The sequence below is a fragment of the Acomys russatus genome, chromosome 29 (genome assembly GCF_903995435.1).
Source record: "Acomys russatus chromosome 29, mAcoRus1.1, whole genome shotgun sequence".
Classification (NCBI taxonomy): domain Eukaryota; kingdom Metazoa; phylum Chordata; class Mammalia; order Rodentia; family Muridae; genus Acomys; species Acomys russatus.
In genome coordinates, this window is record NC_067165.1 from 1,658,387 (window position 1) to 1,684,886 (window position 26,500).

The 26,500-nt window shown below is 38.1% G+C and overlaps 1 protein-coding gene across 12 annotated transcripts in view; it reads left to right on the plus strand.

Annotated features, from left to right (window-relative positions):
* Mier1 (MIER1 transcriptional regulator) overlaps window positions 1-26,500 on the plus strand; it is a 48,443-nt gene that overhangs the window by 11,742 nt on the left and 10,201 nt on the right. For 6 of the 12 annotated variants that reach the window (XM_051171980.1, XM_051171984.1, XM_051171986.1 and 3 more), the window contains 8 exons: window positions 624-648; window positions 5,056-5,201; window positions 15,054-15,215; window positions 15,812-15,944; window positions 17,286-17,350; window positions 19,814-19,886; window positions 25,082-25,233; window positions 25,962-26,043. In XM_051171980.1, coding sequence (XP_051027937.1) covers window positions 624-648; window positions 5,056-5,201; window positions 15,054-15,215; window positions 15,812-15,944; window positions 17,286-17,350; window positions 19,814-19,886; window positions 25,082-25,233; window positions 25,962-26,043 — 838 coding nt within the window. Of the gene's footprint in view, window positions 1-623; window positions 649-778; window positions 816-5,055; window positions 5,202-9,694; window positions 9,789-15,053; window positions 15,216-15,811; window positions 15,945-17,285; window positions 17,351-19,813; window positions 19,887-25,081; window positions 25,234-25,961; window positions 26,044-26,500 lie in introns of those variants that run through there. The other 6 variants (XM_051171981.1, XM_051171982.1, XM_051171985.1 and 3 more) reach the window with 3 other exon arrangements.

Sequence of the window (26,500 nt, forward strand, 5' to 3'; positions counted from 1 at the left end):
TTTTTTTAAGCTTTAGAGACCATTTTGCTAGCAAATTTGTGTATATTTTAGTATATAGGAGAAAATCTGTTTCTGAAGATTTTAAGATCCAAAACCATATTTACTTCTTTCTTTCTTTCTTTCTTTTTCTTTCTTTCTTTCTTTCTTTCTTTCTTTCTTTCTTTCTTTCTTTCTTTCTTTCTTTCTTTCCTCTCGAGACAAGGTCTCTCTATGTAGACTGTCCTGGACTGTGTGGCTGTCCTGGACTCGCTTTGTAGACTGGGCTGGCCTTGAACTCACAGTGATCCCCCTGCCTCTGCCTCCCTGAGTGCTGGGATTAAAGGCATGTGCTACCATGCCCAGCTTAAAACTATACCTCTTACTTCACCTAATTTTTGAGAATTGTATTTTCTTTTAAAATCTAAATTAATTCCATATTACTATTTTTGCTTCTAAATCAAGAATGTTTCAAGTTTTTCTTTGGGTTTGAGCATAATGAAAGAGAAAGAACTTTGTGAAAAGTTTTAGTTTATGTTAGACATTAAAACTTATGGTAGTTTTTGGTGTCATTAGTCAAAGTAGTTCTATAATGTTTATGAAGGTATACTACACAGAAATGCTAATTTGTTTTCTTTTCCCCTCAGCCATCTGTTGAGTCTTCAAGTCCAGGTAAGTATTTTTTATGTGTTTCTATAATCCTGTCTGACTAACATTTGTCCTGTTAACATAAATCCTGGAGGAGCTAGACTGTTATCTGACTTGCTTTTCTTCTGAATGCTTCTTTTTTCTGGGGAAAAAGAAATGGATGAAATGTTTGACTGCCCATGAAAGTACAGGTGAGGCTGCTGCGAGTTCATCCTCCTGTCTGGGCTCTCGTTCCCTCTCTCTTTGTCCCTCTTTCCTCTTCCCTCCCTTCCACTCTTCTCAATTGATTCATGTATTTCTTATAGTTTAAAATTGCCATTTAATTGAAGTTATATGAAATCATGGTTTTGAAAAGGAGTCAGTTAGCTTAAAGTTACTCAGACCATTTTATTTGGGTGAAAAAAAAAACAAAAAACAAAAAACCCTGTTGGTGTGTTTACCAATGAAGGCTGTAGTAAAGTAAGCCAGCCATTCAACAGGAGTTGTGTTGTAAACCCAAGGGTTTGTTCTTAGATCTGAGTAGGGTAGGTTGTACCTGTTCATCTACGATATTTATATTCTTCTTTCCATACCCTACACATTGTTTTACTCCTTGGAGGGGAACCCTCTGAGCTGGGTTTTGTTTAAAAATATCTCACATACTGAATATTTAGTAAACATTTAGCATTGTGTTGCTGAATTTTGAATATTGGAGCAGTCAACATTTGTATTGTAATTTTTGGAAGTTCTTTTTGTTTTTTGTTGTTGTTGTTTTTTTTTATGTACTTAACATGAATATTCTTTATAATCCAGGATGCTTTCCATGGACATAAATTGTTATGTTCTGGAGCTTGAGTGTTCACATTATATTTGCCTGTCTCTTCATTTCAGCTAAAAATGTCTCCCTTTTTATGCTGAAGAGTAAAGTAATCGATCTCAGTGACTGTCTTTAACTTTGTGGTTTATAAATGAATTCAGGATGGTAGGACTTACAAGTGGCCTGAGATCAGAAAAGTGTTATATCACTATATTGGTTGTGGGATAGGGACATATTTCTAGGGTTTTTTTCCCCCTTTCAAAACCACAGGAATAAATTTTACTGGTTCCTAGTGTCTATTCATGTAATGTTGCAGCCTTAGATTTTTTTTCAAGGCATTTATCAATAAGTTTATAAATACCAGGCCTTTGGCAGGCAGAGCATTTATTGCTATGCACAATTATAATAGAGAGTTACTGAAGTTGATAGAATTAAGGATAGATGCCTCAGGTTAGAAAAATGCTTAACAGTCAAAGTCTGTGCTTCTCGTCATGTCATCTGTACCTAGGAATCCGTGCTAGCAGTCATGTCTCACGGCTATGCCAAACGACTCAACTGTCGGCTTAGTCAGCATCAGTCAAAGTGCAGGCACAGAACAAAACTGATATGTGTAGTTATAGGAGGAGGAGGTTTCTTTTTTTTTTTAAATAATTAAATAGGTATATATGATACACTGTAACTTAGAGTTATCTTTGTGCCTTTGAAAATATGATACCTGAGCTGGGCGTGATAGTGCATGCCTTTAATCCTAGCACTAGGGAGGCAGAGGCAGGCCGATCCCTGTGAGTTCGAGGCCAGCCTGGTCTATAAAGAGTCCAGGACAGCCAAGGCTACACAGAGAGAGACCCTGTGTCAGGAAGAAAAAAAAAAAGAAAGAAAAGAAAGAAAGAAAAAATGTGATATCTTTTAGTAATCTAAAAGTAAATGACAAAACAATGTTTTATCTTAACTGCATAGCAAAATACTTGTACAAAGCAAAAGACATCTTTATCACTGAGCTGCTCTTCCAGGAAACTGTCCTAATAGTGGTTCCAGCATCTGGTAGACAATAATAGGATGGTTATTTGCTACTTACAAATAAGATCGTAAGAACTCATATAAAACAAACATTAGTTTAAAGTAAAAAAAATTGTTGAAATTGCAAGTTAATATGTGGTGTGTATCTTGGAAAGGAGTTAGAATAAAAAGAAATGCCATTTACACTTTCACATTTAGTGTAGTGGGGGAGTAAGGTGACAGGTCTTAAAGTAGAAGTGTCACAAATGATGACAAGATAAGTAAGAGACTTGGTTAAGAACATGACCCTCATGATTTAGTACTGTGTACTAGTACGTTTGGAAATGTTTTAAGAGGATAAGAGTATAACAGTGAGTAGTTAAAATTTAGCATAATTATTTTGGCAATATCTGTATTCAATAATAATTATATTTAGGCTAATAAAGTCCAAAGAAAGGAATGAAGAAGTAATTTTTTAAATGTGGATGGGTTTTGTTTTGTCTTGTTTTGCCTGTATGTATATATGTGTACTGTGCACATGTGCTCATGGATTTCAGAAGAATCCCCTAGAACTTGAGTTAAGGATAGTTTTGAGCTGCCAGATGGGTGCTAGAAACAGAAGCCAGCTGCTCTGCAAGACAGATACTCTTAACTGATGAGCTATCTCTCCAGCTGTAGAAATAGAGCTTTTTTTTTTTTTTTTTTTTTTTTTTTTTTTTTTTTTTAATAGTCGTTCTGTCTGCAAGGGTGAATAAAAGTGTAGCCTCCTCTGTGAGAATACTTCATTGTTTACTGATAAGTGTCTCAGAAGAAAAGTTTTATCAAAGTGAAAGATGATAAGACCAAAACTCCAAGTTAATGGCTCTTAAATTGTGTTCTCATGGGAACCCTGCTGTCCAGTAGTTCAGCCACTGCTGGAATATGAATAAAACTAAGACAGTCTGTTGTAAGAAGTTAAGACAGGATGCTTTTCTATTTATTTATTTATATATATATATATTCATTCTGATTAGGCCATACATCTGAAACTTACATAATGATTAATAGCTCATCTTCATTATAAGCTAGTATAAAATAAAACTGGATTTGGCACCAAGTGTAGTGGCACACACGCCTATAATCCTAGCACTAAGGAGGCAGAATCAGGCTGATCTCTGTGAGTTGAGGCCAGCCTGGTCTATAAAGTGAGTCCAGGACAGCCAAGGCTACACAGAGAAACCCTGTCTCGAAAAACAAAAACTGGATTTGGCATTTATACTTATTTTATACTTAATACCATTTTTCAAATACTTCTGAAAAGCATTGTTTCTGCTAAGTGGTTTGCCACATGTCAAAGGCCTATAGGTCGCACATGTTGGTAAACTGAGGGTCTCCTCAAGTGTTCTGTGAGACAGGATATGTAGAAGCCTTTGGAGTATAAGTACTTGAAGTTACAGCCAGGACTCAGTTCCATCTTGGCTATCTCTACTGGTCCTGTATTTAGAAGTGCTACTTACATTCCTTAAGCCTTCAATCTTTCTCCTCCCTCCCCCTTTAAGTGGGGTGATAATACATACTTCATACCACTACTTGACTGAGATAAAAATTTATCAAAAGGTTAAGCATATTAATTGGCACATCGTTAAAAAAAAAAGATTTTTCTGAAAATTGTGGGAGTTGGCTAAAGAACCCTGATCCATTGGAATGTCCTGGCTTCTTAATTTACTGATTCTCTTACATAAAGGCATTGGCATGTCTGTTAATGTAACCCTTAACAATTTTAAATGATAGATTGTTTTCCAATGTTAAATGACACACTTGTTTTTATAAGCAAGCTGTGTTTTTGCAGTAATTGAAATGTGAGAAGCATCTACAGAGCAGCCTTATTCCTAACCAGGCTAAATATTGATTAGGATATATCAGTTCCTTTGAAACATTTATATTGCCTTTGATAAAAATTTTATATATGTTTTAATTTTGCCCTTATAACTTCTGAGTTATTTCAGCTCAAAATCAACTGCATAAGTACAAGATAACTATGCAGATATCAGAGCTTGTTCTGAAGGTCGTGCTCTGATGGTCCATGTATATTTTCACTGGACAGACAAATGCTGCTTAAGAGCAACGTTCTGGTAAACTCGGTATGATAGAGCTCACCTCTACAAGCCGGCCACGTGCCTAGACTGTGGTGTAGCCACGGCCGTGTGCAGCCTGTCCTCTACTAACATGCTAGGTGGCTATTTTCAGGGACCAGAGAGACTCAAACATCAGGTGATTAAAAATTGTTTTGTTTTTCTCATTCACACACAAAAAGACCATTCTTACTTGATAGGGATCTTTTTTTCTTTATTACTTGAGTTTCCTGTTAAGAAGGTTATAGCAAAATTTTTTCATTTACAAATATTCTACCCCCATTTTCCAATGTAACTGAACATACAGTGTGGGCCACGGCAAACAGTGGGTCCTTGTGAGAGCTTTTGGGGAGTGGGGGTGAGCAAAGATAATTTTTTTTACAGAAAAAACATATTTACTGTGTCTATCTTTTTCCTGGTCCCTTTTGACATATACCCAGTCTCAAATGAGCAATGCATATATACTAAAATAAAGTTGGTAAGATGCACTGAGTTGGCTTTACCATGTCTGGAAATGTTCTCTACTAGGAGGCTCAGCAACATCAGAGGACCATGAGTTTGATCCATCAGCTGACATGCTGGTTCATGATTTTGATGATGAGCGAACATTAGAAGAAGAAGAGATGATGGAAGGAGAGACAAACTTCAGTTCTGAAATAGAGGATCTTGCCAGGGTAAATGACCTTCACCAGCAGTGAAGCGGTGCAGCGTGTGGGCAGAGGGGCACTGGAGGCTCCAGGGTTCTGTTTATGCTGGAAATTTTGATACAACTGTAGGCGGAGTGTTTTGAAACTGAGGCTTTAAAATTTTTCTTTTATTGTGCCAGATAATGGAATCCAGTAGTAATTGTTGGTAAAACATCATACCTCTGTACCAGAAATGGACCAAAAAAGGAATCCTAAATTTTATCTTACAAACCTTCCCCCCGCTAAGTTATTGCATCTTTTATTTATCCTTTTCAAAGGGGTAAACATCTTAAATGTCATCATTTTCTCCTCTTTTATTAAAGTTCTATATTGTGTCTTCCCTTGCTAACAGGGTTACCTTTGACCTTTACACCAAGAGTTCCTTCTCATTTTGGAAAACTTTCCTCATGGGTATCCTACATAGCTTACTCTTTTCTCTCTGCTCTCTGCTTCCCCTGTGCTCCATTTTCTCTTCAGAGTCCTCTGCACGTTCTTTTGGGTTTTTTGAGACAGGGTTTCTCTGTGTAGCCTTGGCTGTCCTGGACTCGCTCTGTAGACCAGGCTGGCCTCGGACTCACAGCGATCCGCCTGCCTCTGCCTCCCAGCACTGTGATTAAAGGCGTGCGCCACCACCCCACCTACTTATATATTTTCCTTGACTGTTAGTGCCAGACCTATTCCGTTCTAGTCTCTTAGATAAGTCTCATTATGTACTGGGAAGGTCAGCTGCGGCTGAATGTGCAGTAGGTTCAATAAATACAGCACATCTCTCAAGAGAGAGCTCCCGGTCTCCATCTTCACCAAGCAAGTTTGAACCGCCTGCATATTGAACCTCAACACTACCAAACTGTGCGGCCTAGCCTATTTCATGGTCGTGTGTTTCGTTTGTGTTTAGCTTGTGTTTCTGGCTTACCTATTCCATTTCATTCTCCAGCTTCCCTGTTTCCTCAGACAGTTTAGCATTCCAATCAACACTTACTATGCCTTTGTTACCTGTTACTTCTGTCTATTAAAAACAACAAAATAAAAAATATTTCTATTTATTTACGTTGTTGCCTAAGTCTAGAACCAGGGAGAACTTTTCTTCATTACCAACATTGATTTTTGATTTTTGAAATAAGCTTGTCATTGCTCTCCACTGAAATCTCTCTAACCAGTTCTTGCTTTGTATGTACCTTAGTACACATTTTTTCCTATCTAGACTGTTACAACCACTTTCTTATTGGTTTCTCATTTGTGTTTTATCATAATCCTCTCAATATATTTCCATTCAGTATCTATAATAACCTTTCTAAAGTTCAACCTCCTACAATTCCTAAAGAAAATCTAGATTCCTTAATCTTTTTGCAAGGCCAGCTGCTTGATAGGACCTTTTCCATTTACTTCAAAACCCGTGACGCTGTACCTTACTAACCTGTTTTATTGTTGGATTAGTTAGTTTGTTCATGGTTTGAGGTTTATTTGGCACCCTGGGATCTGTTGGCTTTGGTGTTGCCATACCTATATGCTAATTAGATTTATTTTAAATGAACAAAAATGCTATATCCTATTCAGTATAGCTTAGTTTTCTTTTCCCACCACAGTTGGTACACATTTGTGTGCATGTATGTGTAGTGTATTTCCTATAGCCTTCGTTCATTTTATAAGGGGAGCTGTTGTTCTTCAGTACAACGTCGTTGTATGGCCTAATATGCTCTATGATAAGAGAAAGGTACCACAGACACAGTGCTGGTGTTTTTAGACAGAGAAATGGGTGGCCTTATTTGTTTTAGTAATTATCTGTGCTTCAGAATTTAGTTAGGGATTTGAAACTGATAGATACCATTTACTTAAATCTTTCCAGGGCCATGTTTGGGATCATTTAGTTACTAAACTAGCATTGTCCACAGTGTCTAAGCAGTTTGTTTTCTGACTTTGATCAGAGATGATTTTGTTTTTGGTGTCAATGTTGTTCACTGGTTACCACAGAGCCCCACACTGTACTTGCCCAGAAGTAGTCTTTAAAAAGTAGCAGGCTAGTCATTGGCTGTTATTTTTTTCTTTAGGAAATATTCACTTAAATTTATAGAGGTTAGAGAAAGGAAGAAAAAAACAGTGGAACTAATCCTACATTTTCTCTTTCCCTTTTTGTTGTTTTTTTGAGACAGGGTTTCACTGTGTTGCCCTGGCTGCCCTGGACTTGCTTTGTAGAGCAGGCTGGCCTTGAACTCACAGAGATCTTCTGCCTCTCACAGTGTTCGGATCACAGGTGTCTGCCACTGTGCCCAGCAGTCCTGTATTTTTTCATTTCAAACAGTCTTACACCTTCTCAGAATCTCCTGACTTTCCATGTAAAACAATTAACTCCCTATTTAGAACATTTATAACCTCAAGATAAACATTGTATTAGATTTCCTGTAGTTACAGACTTTATAGATATGAACCAAATCAATTTCCTTGAGAAACAAACTTTTTTTGTTGTACTGATAACTCATCTGCTTTTACAGAAACAAGCCAGTGGTGAAGTTGAAGGAGTGGTGCCTTTCATTTGGAGCTTTCATTGTAGGAAGTCTGTCTTGTTTGTTTTATGTGATTGGAGAAACTTTTCAGTTAATCCATTCACAAATCAACAGAAAATTTAACAAATTTTACTTTCACCTCTATTTGAGTTCTTTCAGATCAAAATCAACTGAATAAGTTAAAGATAGCTATTCGAATACTTTGAATACTTTGAAGGACGTTTTACTTTTATTCAACTTGAATTCTAAACTTTTCAATGACTACTATTGGTACAAGCTTTGTGTGTGGTTATAGCGATGTATAGTGTCACTATAATAGGTCTTATGTAAGTCTTACATTTAAGTATTTTAGTAAAATTAGGTGAATTGATTAGAATTTACTTTGGTACTAATAGGAATGTTAAAGGCATTCACACAGTTCATGAAGTTTTTTGTTTTCTGTGAATTACCAGAATCCAACCCTTTTCAGTGCTCTGTTGAAATTCAAGAGACCAAGCATGGGCCCAATTGAAGCATTCAGAAGAAAAGACTAGTGTCAACTACATCTATATATGTAAATGCATTGTAGAAGAAAAAACTCTTCAACAGCACCTATACAATACACACTTTAAAGCCCTGGACACATTTGCAGTATTACTAGGCTGTTTATGAGAGTGCCCAACTAACCTCTTGAGTGCGTATTTTCAGCTTGTAGTATAAGGTTGTCTCCCAGGTTTGTTGTTGTTGTTGTTGTTGTTTTTGTTTTGTTTTGTCACTTCTCTCAATTTTCTTTTCTAGGAGAAAAAGTATGCAGGATTGAGATTTTCTTGAAATGTACATGAATGAAAATGAGCATATGAGCACTCCTATGTGTGGTTGAGAAGGTTTTTATTGTACATAGGAGAGAGAGAGAGACCAGCCAGAGACATCTGGAAGAGTCCAGACTGAACATGACCAGCAGAAGAGACCAGGCCATGAGAGGAGAGAGGAAGAGAGGGAACCGGGAACAAGAGTAGAAAACAGGAGGGCAGAGGGGGGACCAAGAGAACGCGTGGCTGCAGCCAGAAGCCGGTGGGAAGGAAGGGAGGCTCAGGGGCTGAAGAGGGTTGGGGAGTGAGAAGTGCAGAGAGGAGGCTGGGCTCTGTTACAGGGACTTGTGATGCTAAGAGAGCCTGAGGCTAGCATGGTGCTAATAGGCACCACAATTAGCCATTTACCCTGAGCTTCTTTGGGACCTGATAGTACACACACAGGCTGAAATATATAAATATAAAAAACACCCCAGCGTGGAAATGGTAGTTTACTAACTTTATTCTTTTGTAGTATGTCACATTGCAAGCACCAGCCACGGCCTGTCTTTAACTAGATGTGGTCACTTAGGCCTTTTCTCTTCTCTTCATAAACCTGTATTGCTAAGTCCATTTTGGTACAGTAGATATGTGAAGAATACTGTGCCCATCCAGCAAATGGCCCTCATGTGAGAGTTTGCACCTCTGCCACGTTCATGAGAGAAGGGCCGTCTCTTCTGGGACCAGGAAGTCGACGTTGCTCTGATACTACAATGCTGTTGTGTGTCAGTGTTGATGGCTTTAATCTTGCTGTGTTGACTTCATTCCAAAGACCGTATCTGTTTGTGTGTCTCTCTCACTCTCCCTGTCTGTGTCTCTGCCCCTCTCTCCCTCTGTCTGTTATGGGCATTTGCTTGCATGCATGCCTTTATGCCACATGTGTGCCTGGTATCTGCAGAGGGAGACTAGACCAGGGTGTCAAATCTTGTGGAACTGGAGTTACAGACAGTTGTGAACTTCCATGTGGGTGTTGGGAACCAAACCTTGGCCCTCTGCTGCAACAGCAAGCGTTCTTAAACAGCTCGTTCTTTTAAGCTTCACCAGTGTCCAGCTTACACAGATACGACTGCCCCGCCTGTTACTGTAGTGTTTGCTAAAGTGCACTATAATGTGCATCTGTTTTTATTCATCTTGTGCCTGTTTTTATCCTTCATAGTCTTATCTACTCGGCCCCTATCTCATATTGGATCAGGATGATGAACATTTAACCTGAGGTCAGATTTCAAGGAAGAAAATATGTGCATATATAAGTAAGTAAGCAAGCCAGTGAGTTAGGTAACATGGGCTCATAATTTAACTTCCCTATTGCATAAGCATATAATTTGATTAATAGTGTTAAGCTTCTATCTGTACAAAGATAATAACGCAAAGGTCTTGGCATAATATCTGGCACATTGATAAACTAAATAAGTCTTAGTTATATCATTCCTGCAATTCTCAGAGAAAGCTGATGCCCCGCTGTGAGCAGGTGCTATATGCCCCATAGCTTTTGTTCTCTGCCGTTCTTTTTTGTATATCATTACTTTTGGATGGAGGATAAAACATTGCTTTTTCATTACAATGTTTCAATGAAAAGCTGATAGCCAATGGTCAGAATATTCTCCACAGTTGAGTGGAGAGTGTGATACGACTTTCTCACGTACTCTGGTCCCTCACATTTGACCATGTCCCCTGGAGGGGGAGACCTGGTGCCACTCAGAGGAAGGACAGCTGGTAGCCAAGAAGAGACTTGATGCCCTATGAGCATATACAGGGGGAGGTAATCCCCCTCAGGAACAGTCATAGGGGAGGGGAATAATGAAAAATGGGGGGGGGGGAGGAATGGGAGGATACAAGGGATGGGATAAACATTGAGATGTAACAAGAATAAATTAATTAAAAAAAAAAGAAAGAAAAATAAGTAAAATAAAATAAAAAAAAGAAGAGCTGAGTGAAGTCGTAGTAGAATATAGACTCTGATAATGGCACTGTGAAGGTGTTCTCTGGAATAGGCAACTGATAGGCCCTAACCATGTCCTAATACAGTAGGCCACCCATAGTCTTCTGCCCTCCCGGTGCCACGTGCACCACCCTCACATACACTGATAATGTCTGCCAGTCTGTTGTTACAAATCTCACACACACACGATATCAAAGTCAGTGTCCTTTGGCCCAAGGTTTAGTGTCTTCAGTGTTTGTTTTTCTGTGCGTCCTGTAAGACAAATGTTGTTAAGATTTTCTGAAAGACTCAGGGAAAGCTACATCATGTGCTCAGCTTTTAGCTGAGAGACTGGAAGAGTCCAATAAACTCATCAGGGATAGATTGCTGGGAAATGTGGGCTACGCTCTCAGAGAGGATCTGCTTCTAAATTTGACTAGTTACAAATAAAAATTGCCTTCCAGGTGGCATGTACTTTTAATTCTGGCACCCATGAGCCGAAGCAGAAAGACCATGCATTGGAAACCAGCTTAGGCTACATAGTAGGTTCGTGGCCAGTAAAGATGTAGTAAAACCTTGTCCCAAAAGACAGAACATGTAATACTAGTAAGAATCTGTCTATTCTGCTTGCATTTGTGCTTTTCTGTTTGTGTTTTTGAGATATGGACTCAGCTCTGCTTTCCAGCCTGTCCTGGCCTTGTTTTCCTGCTGTGGCTTCCCTGGTGCTGATTGCAGACCTATATACATGTTCCTTCGTCTCTCTTCTCTTCTCTCTTCTCTCTTCTCGCTTCTCCCTCCTCTCTTCTCCTCTCTTCTCTCTTCTCGCTTCTCTCTCTCTCTCTCTAAACCAAATATGATATAGCAACTGGTACTTGTGTTTAGTAAACTAGGGCTGTGAACGTTTCCATTCTTTCAGCCATCAGCTTTTCTCTCCCTGGCTTGCGTAGTGTTGGACAGTGAACACAATATTTTCATGTGTTTTGGAGTTTTGTACTTTTCTTCTTAGTCTTTCTGAATAATACAGCCAAGAAACAGTATTAGCTTAGATTGCATGCTAATGAACAACCACAAAATAATTCTGACTGGAGTGAAACTTCCCACAAAAACTAACCAAGATGATCAGACCTGGACCAAAATAAATAAATAAGTAAATAAATAATAGCCATTTAAGAAACTTAGGTAACAGAATTAAATTCAAAAATAGAGAAAACCCACTATGTCTGCTGTTAATCTATTACTCATCTTTCCAAAACCTGTGTCCTTTGGAAATAATATGGGGGAGAAGGTATAGTCTTCAATTACTAATGGAAAGATATCTGCTTTCATTAGGAAGGTCTGATATTTGTAGTTCTATGCTTAAGTATTTATCATTTGACTTGTATGACTTTTTGTGTATGCCAATTCCATCACTGATTTCTCTACTTGAGTCTCTTCTTTAGGTGTTGGTGAGGCCACTTTTTACCCCACCTCTGCCCTTAGAATAGTAGAGGTGTGTCTGGGTTTTTGAGAAATAATATTTTATGAAGTGGGTTGTACTTCTTATTTGTGCTACAGTGAGGAAAACATGATTTAATTATTCCGAGTGAAATCGCTTTCTGTACAGTTCATAAGTCATCTGATCTTTTGTAAGCTAACTACTTGTCAGGTTAGTAAAAGATTTTTAAAAACAATATCCAAGACACTTATTTCCTCCCACTAGAAAGACTGAGTTGCTTATATATTATTCTACACTTGTGAAATTAATGGCCTTTGAGATAATACTTGTGTGAGAAGACTTACTTGAAATTTTTTTTAAATGCAGATTAGAGACCCATCACCTAAGACATTAGGGCCAGCTACTCTAGGGTAAGGCCAACATCCTATTGTATTAACAGCTATCAAGCAGGCTGTACTCTCTTGAAATAAGCTATGCCAACAGTCAAGACTCGGGGGACTTATTTGATTGGTATGTTTTAGAGTGAGCCGAGTACTGTGGTCTGTTCAGAAGATGATTTCAAAATAGAGTATTGTTGTTGCAATGAGCTTTGTTAAATTGCCACTTAATGTTCACTTTAATAATAACGTCCATTGTCCTAAAAACCGAAACATGCTATTTGTGAACTCTTAGCTGATAAAAGTGACAGTTACAAACTGCCATGTTAGTGTTTCCTACAGTTTGACTCTCATACATAGCTTTAGTGGCTCTTACTGATTGTTTTAACTTCAGTTGCTGAACCTACTTTTTACTTGGGGTGCCCATTGAGTTTAAGGAAAATTACAGAGCTGGAATTAGTTCAGGGGCTACAGTCTTTAAAACAACATAGTCTGTATGTATCTCTGCTTCCTTCATATGAAAACAGAAGTAGCGAACATTACCATCTGTTACTGTTAAAGATCTGAGGAGACATGTACATCAGGCTACTTTGATTCTTAGAGAAAGTGAAATCAAAGCACCTAGCTCAGGTGCTTGGCCACTAAGAGATGCTTTGGGAAAGGCTGTTTGCAGCTGTATGGGGATAGCTCTTTCTCTAACCTCTCTTACTCTTCCTGTGTCTTGGTTTTGAAGTTCTGTTCTTTTTAAGTACTGACTCTTAATCTCAAATTTCACTGTCCTTGACACAGCTCAGATTTCCATGGGCCAATTATTTCAATACCTCAAGTATAGTTTTGGTTAATACTTTTAAAATAGCACAGCACTGCTGTCAGTTATTTCATCTAGCACATTGATGCCTTACTGGATGCAGCCATTGCTTGTCCAACTGTAGTGTCTGTAAATTACTGGACCTTCAGAACTGAACTCTCTCTCAAAATAGGCTCATAAGTTGATTTATAACTTGCAGTACAAGTGTCAAATGGCATTTTCTTCCTATGAGGAATTTACAGATTATAATTACTATATATTTTTTAATATTTTTAAATTTGTGTGTGTGTGTGTGTATCAGTGTGCATGTGAGTGCAGGTGCCCAAGAAGGTGTCACATCCACTGGAACTGGAGTTATAGGCAGTTGAGAAGTTGTGAGCTGCCCAGTTTAGGTGCTGAGAACTGAATCCAGGTCCTCTGCATGAGCAGTAAGTGCCCTTCAGACAGACAGACACACACACGCCTACATAGTTTCTAGCTGTGGGGAGATTAACTTTGTTTTACCAACTACGTTACACATTCTAATGTATATATCCCCTGCAGAAATGTGTTTTGATATGTGAGGTAGACATTTATCTGTTGATCAGTAAGGCACATAATGATAGAAATTATAAAACATACTGTCTTGTCTATAGAGAACCATTTCGCTAGGTTCTGAATTGACAAGTATGTTTTTCTTTAGAACACGTATGTATATTTTGTTTGTATGTATAATATGTTCAGGCAATTTGGCTTAAACTTTCATTTTTCTTTTATCAGAATTTTTTTTCTGATACTTGACATCAGTTAGTGACTTCCTTCTGCAGGAAAATGATTTTATTTTCCAAAATAAGGCTATGTCTTCATTTTATTCACAATGGGTATATCTTTTGGAGAGAATGAATAAGGTTCTGACTGAGGCCCTAAGATACACTAATAGGATTATCGACCTTTAAAGTCAAATGATGAAAATATGGCTGTATATAATGTAACTTGTGTGTATGTGCTTAAGAAAATTCTTCAATGTGTATCCATGTTTCCTCATCTGTGTGATAGTTCCATAGATGTCAGTGCTGACATAATCTTATATACATGGAGATTACTTTAGAAAAGTATGGATGGCTTTGTAATCTTGTGTCATTTTGTATATAATCACTGTCCTTCTGCAGGGTGCTTTGTCAGAGCAGGGAATTTAATCTCCCCTTCTGGGCTTATTGAATTAGATGACATGCTGTGTTCTAATTATTTTTCTTTGCCCCAAATTATGTAATATACTGTTTGTAATAATCCATATATAAGGGCTAAATGACTAGTATGTAGACCAAATTATTGCAAAACCTGTAATTAATTTCAGACTATTGACAATGATATGGACCAATTAGGATTGGTCAGTTTATAAGAGTTAAAAAATGGCTTTCATTTCTTCTTTTTTTAAAAATTTCATCTAGCACATTGATGCCTTACTAGATGCAGCCATTGCTTGTCAGACTGTAATGTCTAAATTACTGGACCCTTCAGAACTGAACTCTTTCAAAATAGGCTCATAAGTTGATTTATAACTTGCATTACAAATGTCAAGTGGCATTTTCTTCCTATGAGGAATTTACAGATTTACTAGATTTTTTTTGTTTTTTAATATTTTTAAATTGTGTGTGTGTTTATTTATTGTTTATGCAGTATTTTGCCTTCATGTGTGGGCATACCAGAAGAGGGTATTAGATCACATTATAGATGGTTGTGAGCCACCGTGTGATTGAATTGAACTCAGGGCCTTTGGAAGAACAGATAAGTGCTCTTAACCTCTGAGCCATCTCTCCAGCCCCCCTGGTTTTGATTTCTTATTTTCATAATTTGAAAAATACTGAATATATTTTTCACAAAGCACACATATGCTCTTAAGAAAAGAAGTGTCAATTAAGTGCTGTACAGATTTATAAATCATAACATGGAAATACAAATTCATCGATTTCAGAAATTGACTTATTTTGATGTACTTAGGAAGGCGACATGCCAATCCACGAGCTTCTCAGCCTCTATGGTTATGACAGCACTGTTCGATTACCTGAAGAAGAAGAGGAAGAAGAGGAGGAGGAAGAGGAAGCTGAAGATGATGAAGATCCTGATAATGATGACAACAGTGGGTGTAGTGGGGAAAATAAAGTAAGTTAATGCACATCAGTGTTTTTTGTCTTACCTTGTGCAACATTTGTGTTCCAAGATCCCTGCTGTATTTGTGAAACTACAGAGAGTACTAACCTCTAAATATAATTTTTATAGTATGACTAAAATTTAAAAGTAAAAAATACAACAATGTGTGATATAACAATTGAAAATCCCTTATAATCTTCTCTTAAATAAATTTGTCTATTTCAGATTCCTTTTTGTTTTTTCTAAATAGTACTAACTTTTTAAAAAATGTTACTTTTAAGTAATAGAGACTGACTGGCAGTTATATAGTCATTAATTAAAATCATTTTAGGAACATGAAGGTCACACTGCTTTCCCTAATATTAATATATGATGTAACTTTATGTCTTTATGAAAACTTAGGAATTATCACTGCTAAGTGGCCTTAGCTAAACTCTAAACTGCTGGACTTCACCTTGCAGGTCTCCTCCCAGTTCCAGGAGCTAATGCAGGGAATCACATCACATTTAATGTGTTTATTATGGTCTTATTGTTACATCTAAAATACAATTGACCTCTGGCCTGCAACAGCATTCTTCATAGTGTGAATATGTTTTCTTATTCTGTAGGAAGAGAATATAAAGGATTCCTCAGGTCAGGAGGATGAAACTCAGTCTTCCAATGATGACCCCTCACAGTCTGTTACTTCCCAAGATGCTCAGGAAATGATCCGCCCACGTCGATGTAAATATTTTGATACAAGTATGTATTAGTATTGCTATAGTTAGAATGCAATTTTAATTCTTCTGCATTACCTAAAATTCTAGTGTGGTTTTATTGCTGTTTGAATTCACTTATTCTGAAATTGCTTTTCAGTGCAAATGGATTTTGTTAGGGGTTAATAGTATCAAAATAGGCCAGCCCTGTTCTCAGTGTATATATCACAATAATTACTGCTTCATATGCTGCCTAAATATGGATGTGTTCCTTTTATTTTGTGTATTCTGAAGTTTTTGTTTTCTACTTCTCATTGTTAATTCTGAGCCATTGTTGATGTGTACTCATGTGTCACTCAGCCACAGAGATCTGTTATGAGAAATATATTGTCAGGTGTCTTGATGGTGTGACTAATGTGGGCATAGCCCCTTGAGATGATAGAATCTTGCAGAACCACTATCGTATGTAAGTTGAATCTGTTGCCCAAGATGACCTCAGGCTGCACATAGCTATATATTTGTAGTGTTGTCTTCGCTAATCTTCTGGTTCCTAGGTCTGAAAAGGTAGTTGGTTCTTGGGGTGTGAATATGTGCTAATACGTAGTTCACCAGTGGGGGCAGGACATGTGGAGGTCAGAAGACAACAGGACTCAGTTCTCCCCACCTTAGTGTGTGTTCCAAGGATCAAACTCTGTAGACTCTTTATGCAACTGAGGATGACCTTGAACTTGTGATGTCACTGTCTCTACGGCCCAAATGGTGGGATCACAGGCTTGAGCCAGTGTGCCTTATTTCATGCAGTGCTGGTGGTTGGCACACAGCACTCTGTGCATTTTAGGCAAGCAGTCTACCAGCCCTAATCATTAGCCTCATTTGAATGCAGCCAAGCAGCAGCTTGCCTGGCATAGATGCAGTAGAAACCGGGGAGAATAAAGGTTTCTAAAATGTACCCATCCCTCCTGTTCTCCTAAGGTTTTACTACAGGATGCCCAGTTTTATCAAGAACATCCTTTTGAAAACATTGCTTTGTCTAAGTCCCTGTTTTCTGTGAGAAGAACTTGACATCACTCAACGTACTTTGTACCTAGGCACTAGTAAGAGTTTATGTTGATACTGATCCTGAAGTGTTTGTGTTCTTAGGAAGTCATTTCCTAAGACTCTAGTTACCCCAGCAGATCCATGTTTTTTCTTTCATTTTGAGGAATTTTTTTTTATTGTTTTGTTTTAGAATCAGTGTTCATTATTTGATTTTAATTATCTTGGCCTAATTTAGCAGACCTTTTGCCATATCTGTATATTTGATGGTAGGTACAAAAATGCAAAGATAATATCCAGTATGGACAAGACAAGCATCTATTTCATAGTATCGTTCTCTTATGTATTCTAGATAGTGAAATAGAAGAAGAATCTGAAGAAGATGAAGATTATATTCCGTCAGAAGACTGGAAAAAGGTACTTCTCCTTAACAGTAATATTCTAAAAGCCAAGAATATTTTTCAATGCATTGTGTATATTGATGAATTCAGTGTATTAGCCTTTTTTGTAACATTTTAGCATTTGGTAAATATTGGTTCAAGCTCCCCGTTAATGTATCCAACTAATAGTTTTATCTTTTCATAAAATAATTCTGTGGATAGAATAGAAGTTTGCTCAGTATTGCTATCACACCTATATTAGAAATCCAAATTTCTAATCCAGTCCTGAAGTAACATAAGACTAGAATTTTGTTGCCTTGTTGAAATGTGACCTGTTAGTAGTGTAAGATTGTAACTTCGCACCCCACATTGCTTATTAAAGACAGCTCAGCGTGACTGAGTTCAGTGCTGCTGCTGAAGGCGGGCTGCTCTGCAGACACACAACTAGCTTCTAAAGTAGACTTGAGACATTGAGTTTTGCTTTTATGGTTTGTTGTTGTTTGTTTTCCTTAAAATGTCACATAGCATTACTTATTTAGTTAACAAAACAGTTAAATTATGAGATTTAATTTTAGGTGTTGTATAGAACCTCTTAGGAAATTACAGTACACACATTTCTGTAGAAGGGTGTTTGCCTTAGAGATGATTACCTGATGTACTCTCTTTAAAAATTTGTTTGTTTTCTCTTTCTTGGTTTTGTTTTATTTCATTATTTTATGTGTATGGATATTTTGCCTGCATGTGTGTTTGTTCCTATTGGAACATAGCAGCCGTCACAGAGCAGCTGTGACTACCTTGAGGAGGCTGTTGATGTTTTCACGCAGGACGAGGAGCTGGAATGACTCACTAGAGACTGAGCCACTACTTTTTGTGCCCCCTTTTCTACTGTATGCAATTGTTTCCCATCTGGGGAGGTGCCAGAGTATATAATGTGTGTGATTACCGGAAGGGAGAATTACATACAAGAATCTATAGGGAATAATTACCTATTTGGGCATGAAACTTCAGGAGGATGGCTATTTGGGACTCTTTGGTGGCACGAGTGAATAAAATAAAAAAGAAGCACAGGAATTGGCAGCAGAGCGCTCTGTGGTAGACACCGTTAAAAGAATATGGTACAGCATGGAGGAAGTTTGACATGTGAGGCTCTTTTTTGACTACTGACCATGAGAAGCTTTGGTTTTCCTCTATAGTAGAATAATATAGCTTTGTTGCACTGAGCATGTCTGTGAAGCTACAGTAGGTAGAATAAAATAAGATGTGACAGCAGCAGCAGAGAGGAAGCTTTCAAACCCCTGGAGTCATTTAAAGTTCCTGCAGCATTTTCATATACCTTTGATGTCTTTGTTTGTTTGTTTGTTTTTCGAGACAGGGTTTCTCTGTGTAGCCTTGGCCATCCTGGACTCACTTTGTAGACCAGGCTGGCCTCGAACTCACAGCGATCTGCCTGCCTCTGCCTCCTGAGTGCTGGGATTAAAGGTGTGCGCCACCACGCCCGGCTCCTTTGATGTCATGTTTTAACCTGAAAGTACCAGGTCCATCCATGATAATCCCCATGCCCTGAGAAATCTCATTGGTGATTTCCAGTTGCCTTGCTTGCTTTCCTTTCCTTTCTTTCTTCTTTTCTTTCTTTTTTTTTTTTTTTTTTTTTTTTCCCCCTTTGAGACAGAGTTGCTCTGTGTAATAGCTCTGGCTGCCCTGGAACTCTCTTTGTAGACCAAGAGTGGCCTTGAAATCACAGAGATCCCCCTGCCTCTGCTCATCAAGTGCTGGGATTAAAGGAGTGCTCCACCATGCTTGGCCCAGTTGCCTTTCTCAAGAGCCAGTTTCAAATGTTTTTGGGGATGGGGGTGCATTTTTGTTTTGATTAAAGAAAGTCATGCACTAACCTCAAGAAAAAAGACTGGTTTGGAAGTGAGTCCAGTTAGTTCCTGCCAAAGTTTTTACCTTTTATGTTGTTGTTGTTTTTTTTGTTTTTGTTTTTTAACCTTTATATTAAAGCTTTGTTTCTCAGACCTTAAGTATGAGTTTGAATTGGCTGTATTAAGCGCTGAGCCCTATCCATAGAGTTTCCACTCATTAAGTATGAGTTGGGACCTAAAGACTTGAATTTGTAACAATGTCCCTAGTGGTGCTGATACTGCTGGTCCAAAGCATTATAAGTGTAGCAGCTACTCTATAAAACACCCAAAGTTGACCTTCTGTTTTTCAGGGTATTTTTGTTTATTTTAATTAAGTGATCAAAAATTACTGTTATTAATTCTTCTCCGTGCCCTATATATGTTATATATATTACATCTCCCCCGTTATTATTACTGTTTGCCATCCAATCATATGTAAGCCCTAGCTATTGTTAACTCACTCATCCTCACAATGCTGCCATGAGGTAGGTAACTGGTTTTATGACAGAGACCAGAGTGAGTTTACCCAAGAAGATATTAAAGCTACACATGAGCATAAGATGTGTATCACTAGATCTTTTTTGTTATGTTTAAAATAGGAAATCATGGTGGGCTCCATGTTCCAAGCTGAGATTCCAGTTGGCGTTTGTAGATACAAAGAAAATGAAAAGGGTGAGTTAAAGTTAAATACCTTAACTTTTGAAGTGATGGGCTTATTTTTGGTGAGTGGTGTGTGTTTGTGTACAGATACACTCATTTGTTTGTGCTCATGTGGAGGCTGAAGGTCAGTGTTGGTTTCTTTCTCTGTTGGCTCCTCACCTTGAGACACAGCTAGGCTAGCTGGCCAGTGAGCATCTCACTGCTACTCTGGCTTTCACATGTGGTGCTGGAGATCCAAACCCATATTTCAGTCTGGCACAGCAGGTGCTCCACCCACTGAGATATCTCCCCAGCCATAATTAACATAGAAAATGTAGTAAGAACTTAACAGCCTACGAAATAACCCTAATGGCTTATAGAAAAGGAGCTGTTTTATCTGTCAGGCTGGTCACTATTTTTCTAGTTTTGTCTTTATTAATCTAACAAGAAAAAAGTTATTTCTTAAGGTGTGTGCCTTAAAATATCCCAGCCATGTGTCTTTCTTAAAACCTTTTTTCTGTATTTGTTTTAAAGATTTTATTTTATTTTATTTCATATGCTCTGAACTTGGTACTTTCTGGCCATTATAATAACTTTTTAATTACCAGTTTCAAAACTAACTGCTAAACAACAGGTTGCTTATCTCTAAATTTCAGTACTACTAAAAAGGAAAGTTTTCTTGTTTCTTAAAATAATTTGGGAATACTACTTGTATGTATACATTTTAAAAGTTTTTTTTTTTTTAACCGTTTTACATCAAAGTCCTAAGGCCAGTCGTACATATAACAATCTAAAATAAATGAGGATTTGTTTTGATTTTTTTCCCCCCCTAGAGAGTCAGCCTGTTTCACATTACCTTTTTTGGGTGGATTATATAAAGAATGCATACGTGTCTTTAATGAGTTCACATACAGTGTTGTATCACTTGAAGCTAAGAGTTCATTTCTTTTTTTTTTTTTTTTGGTTTTTTCGAGACAGGGTTTCTCGTGTAGCCTTGGCCATCCTGGACTCACTTTGTAGACCAGGCTGGCCTCGAACTCACAGCAATCCGCCTGCCTCTGCCTCCCGAGTGCTGGGATTAAAGGCGTGTGCCACCACGCCCAGCTCATTTCTTTTTTATTTTCTTCACATTGCAGCTTTATGCAGAGCACCCTAGCATTGGGAAGTCTTTTGTTGTTTATTTTCTTTTTACCATTCCCTCCAGATACTTTGTTTTAAATATATATGTACATGATCTCCTGACTGCAAGAGGTGAGAAATAGGATATATCACAAGCTATTAAATTTTGTAGCCAAATGTTTTAATATTAACTTTGCCTTTAGCAAGTTTGCCTGGCTTAGCTCCTATAACATGTAGAACCATTGAGAATTGGAATGTTGTGTGTTTCTTATATGAATGCCTTATTATTGTGTGCAAAAATGAGTGGTATGTTGGCTTTTGTGTTTATAATTGAAATGAAGTGCTGTGTCTGTAGGTCATGATCACAGCTAAGCTCCTGCTTTCTGTTAGTGGGGAGCTAAGAGGTAAACTTTGTTCATTTTACTAGATGTCGTAAATTTTTTTTTGGCTAAGAAGAACCTAGTGCCTCTATTTTGAAAGTTTGATGTTAAGAGCTAAGAGTGTGCCTTAGTGGTAAAGCACTAACATACCATACACAGAACTCTGGGGTCACTCCCCAGCACCCAAGACGAAACTTTTAGTAGATGGAAGGAAAACATAGTTTTAAAGACATTGCTATTATGATTAAAGGTTTATCTCTTCTTGTACTTTACATTTTATTTTAGTATCTATAATCAAATATCATAGTAAAACAAATTATAATTTCTACTTTTAAAAGTATGAGAATTTAGGCTTTGGTTTTCGGGAAGTAGTTTTCAGTTAAGAGATTTATTCAGATGTAATTCACACACCACACTCTCTGAAGTGATTGTAGGCGTGTGCCCAAATCCTGTTTTATGCAGTGTTGAAGATCCAACCCAGGGCTTCATGTGCACTAGGAGAGTACTCTGCCAGCCGAGCCCAATATCCAGCCTAAGAGTCTTCCTGGACAGATGGTCGGCAAATAAAGAGCATCCTGTGCTGGAAGTGACAGGACATTTAGTTTTATTCATTTAGAGTCTTTGCTTAGAGGCTGGGTCTCACTGCATAGCCTGACGTGGCTTTGAGCTCCCTGGCCCCTGAGCTAGTATGCACTAGTAGAAGGATCTGCTTTGGGTTTCTGTTGTCGCTTTGTTTGTTTTTTTGGGGACAGTCTTACTGTGTTTCTAGACGTTCTCAAACTCCATGTTCAGGCAGTCCTGCTGTTCCAGTTTCCTGATGCCTAAGGTTGTAGGCATATGTCACAATACCTGGCTCTATTCTTAGCTCTGATGAGACTAGAAGGGGAGGTGGACAGTGTGGTGTGCCCTTAGGACAGGCTGAATAGCCTCTGTCCAGAGCCCTTGGATTTCAGATCACTTTGGCCTTTAGGTTTTGTGTTTAGGAATGCTCATCTTACAACAATACTGTGTGAAACAAGCAGTTGATAACTGTGTGTCAGGACACTACATGAATGTGGTATTTTGAAAATATGGTAATTCTGTGGTGAACTCCAGTATTGTGTCACACTGCTGAGAGCTCCTTCATATGAAGATACACTGATTGGATCAATTTTTTTTCTTGGAATAAACTTGACAGTATGTAAGCATACATTTATTCATTAGTAATTAATTTTTCCAAATTACAGAAGTTTGTGACATTGTAATAGTGGCTCTCAGCTTCTAGTGTCAAATACTTACTTTTTTCCTCGAATCAGAATACAAACCTCTCCTAATTCTTGCATGTAGTCCTTGCCAACTCTCTGTAGTGGAGTTTATGAGGTGGTTGTGCTGGCTCAGCTTGCTTTTTTGACACATTCAATTTGATTACTTTAAAAATTTGCAAGTTTACCATAAGTAATAAAATACCTGAAATGAGCAGTATCAGCACCTTTGGAGTATGGTCCACAGACCAGCCTGATGAGATTCATCTATTAATTAGCAAGAAGTGCAGATTCTGGGGACTCACTTAGTGACTACTAAGTCAGTCTTTAATAAGATGCTATTCATAAGCATTTCCTGTCTTCCTTTCCTCATATACACAATTCACACCTGTGTGCATAGTGCCTGTGCAGCGTGGATTTAGAGAGGCTCCGTTGCTCTCAGCTCATGCTCATTACTGACTATGTTGTAATTGTTTACAATGTAGTGTGTTACTCTGACCTTCCTGAAACAGTCAGCTTCAGGATTCAGCAGCCTTACAGACGGCTGACTTGTCTTTGGCGCCACCTGGTGATGTCCATCTATGTAGTTCAGGGATTTGCAGAATGTGGTCAGTGATTCCAGAAATACTTCCTAGGTAATTTCTGCTATTTCATAGGTTTAAATAGGGTGTGCAGCTTGGAGAAAACTAGGATTCAGATACTCACCCCTTCACTTCTTCTTTACAACATAGATAGTGAGGAATTAGTTCCCTTTGCACAACAGGCCAAGTACAAAACAGAAATTAGTACTCTGTCCAAATTCACTTATTAATGGAGTCAACATATTTCAGTTTTGGAGCTTATTATGCTGACAGTTGGAAAAAGAATGGTAGTGGGGACAGGGAAAGGTGTGTTTTAGGGGGCTTGTTAGGTTGGTTGGTTAGTTTGTGGGGTTTGTTTGTTTCATGACAGGGTTTCTCTAAAAAGATAGGTTTTAAAAGTACATGTGTGAAGATGAAGGAAGAGAGTAATATATGTGAAGACAACCGATACGTTGCCTGGCATACAGGAGATGCTTAATTAGCTGCTAGCTTCTCTCTGTGGTATAAGGAATGTTGACAGTGATCCCATATCTCAGAGTTTTTTATAAAGTGATTTTCTTTCTGTTGACATTTAAATATTTGTCTCTTGTCTTTAAGAACGAAATGCCTTATAAGCTTTGTGCAACTGGATTTCCTCACTATCTACTGTCATAACTGTACCCTTCCATCCAAACTTCGCAGAAGTGTTTTGCTTTATTTCACTTTCTATTTGCCTTTCCAGTGCCTTTTAATGCTGCAGTTCACACATCCTCATGTCCTTGTGAGTAGACCCAGAAGGTTTCAACCTTTGGTCACTCGGATGTCATTCTTGGAGCATTTGTCATGCTTGTGACAGCAGTTCCATTTTAAGCTGTAGCTTCTGGATTTTATACAGTCTCAGTTTCACTTGGACTCATACATTGCTGTCGTAGGTCGTGTTCTTTTTAATTGTGCTGAGATTTAGACTTTATTGGGGTGAGAGGGTACAGTTGAGACAGGGCTCTCTGGTAGCTCTGGCTGTCCTGGAACTTCCTCTGTAGACCAGGCTGGCCTTAACTATTCATGTGCCTCCCCTGAGTGCTGGGGTTAAAGGTGTGTGCTGCCACTGCCCAGGTATTACAGTGGAAGTTATGATGAAATGTAAATGCTTTTTTAAATTTTATGACTTTTATATGAGAATGATTTTAACACATGTGCAGGCACATAAGAAACATACACAAGATAGAAAACAGATATAAGCTGAGTGTGGTGGCATACACCTATATTTTCATCACATGGGAGGCTGAGGCAGAAAGATCACAAGTTTAGGACCAGTCTGGAATGCAACATCAAGACCCTGTCTCAAAAAAAAAAGGAGTAAAGGCACTTGCCACCAACCCTGATGATTGGAGTTTGATCCTTGAGATTCACATGTTAAGAACTGCCACATACCTTTAATCCCAACAGAAGCAGATGGATCTCTGAGTTTAGGGGCAGCTGAAAGGGCAGCCTGATCTACCGACAGGCTAGTCCCAGGACAGTCAGGGCTACACAGAAAAAAAAAACATACAACCAGAAGTGGTTCTCTGACCTCCACATGTGTGGTGTGCCACATCTACAATACATGCAGAGAAAATAAATGTAATTTTTAAAAAAGACTAAGTTATGGGCTGGAGAGATGGCTCAGAAGTTAAGAGCACTGACTGCTTTTCCAGAGGTCGTGAGTTCAATTCCCAGCAACCACATGGTGGCTCACAACCATCTATAATGTGATCTGTTGCCCTCTTCTGGCCTGCAGGTGTGCTTGCAGGCAGAACACTTATATAATAATAAATAAATCTTCTTTTTTTCAAGACTTAAGTTATTTGTTTAGTGATGTCTCTATTGTCACTGCACAAATTTTGTTAAATTTTGGTAGTTTTTATTAACACTTTGTTTTATTAATTTAGTATATGAAAATGATGATCAGCTTCTGTGGGACCCAGAATATTTACCAGAAGATAAAGTGATTGTATTTCTTAAGGATGCATCTAGAAGAACAGGTGATGAGAAAGGTGTAGAAGCAATCCCTGAAGGATCGCACATAAAAGACAATGAACAGGTACATGAGTAAGGAATAGCTGTTTGGGTTTTCCTCCTAAATGACTCATCATTTCTCAGTGTGGGTGCTCTCACTATCAGTGTGATCCTCTCACCTTCAGTGTGGTGCTCTCTACACCTAAACTCTGCTGTAGAGATAGGACTTAGCACTAGACCTACTGTGAGTGTGCCTAAATCATTGTCAGAATTTCAGCTCCAGTAGACAGAAACCTTTCTTGGCCTAGGTATATTTTTTGTAATGCTTTTTAAAAGTGTTTTCTTTGGGTTTTTGTTTTTGTTTGGTGTCTATCTCCATGAGACTCTATAGCTGTGATCAAGTTGGCAGCCTTACCTCAGATGCCATTGTGTTTGTGGTCAGACATACTTACCATGAACCTAATATAAGAGCATTTTAAAAACCTTGTTGTCTTGTTTTTCTTTTTTGATTTGTTTAAAATATTAGGAATCTCAGAAGGCTCCAAGGAATTGTAGCTTAAATAAAATGATATTTTATATGAGATTAATATCTCAGTTGCTGGGGTACCTTGGTCAGCAGGCTACATACCCCCACATTGTATATAGTGAGAGGCACATAAGCTTAGAACTGAATTCTTTTTTTTCTTCTCCCTGATGCTCTTTATGTTGCTTTCAGGAAAAGTTGACCAGAAAACTTAAAAGCACATACGTGATTGAGAACAATGTGCGTCAGCCTAGCTTTTGAGTCTTACATAGAAACCTTTTGTTTTCTAGGCTTTATATGAATTGGTAAAATGCAATTTTGATACAGAAGAAGCCTTGAGAAGATTGAGGTTTAATGTCAAAGCAGCTCGTGGTAAGTACTTGCTGGACCTTTGTTTCATGGAGTGGCAGAAATTTTAAGCTTTTCAGTTTACTTAAATGTTTCTTCAGCTTAATAATTCTAGTCCTTCTGAGTTCAGTAAATATTGCAGAGCACAAGTAGCCCACAAACCATTAAGGGAATGGAGTTAAGATTGTTCTGTTATGTAAGATCAGGGCATTTAAGTGAAAGTCTAAAGTATATATTGCCCTACAGTTTAAAAAAAATTTAAAGATTTTTTTTCCTTTGAACTTTATAATAGCCATGCGAGCTAAATACTATAACACTGCTACCTAACTTTAAACTTACGAGACTGGGCTAATGAGGTGGTGGGCTCAGGGAGCAAAAGTGGTTGTCACTCAAGCTTACCAGCCTGGATTGGGTAGCTGGACCCCATATGTAGAGAAAAAAGGAAAGAGCCAGTTCCCTAAGGCTGTTCTCCTCCCCACAC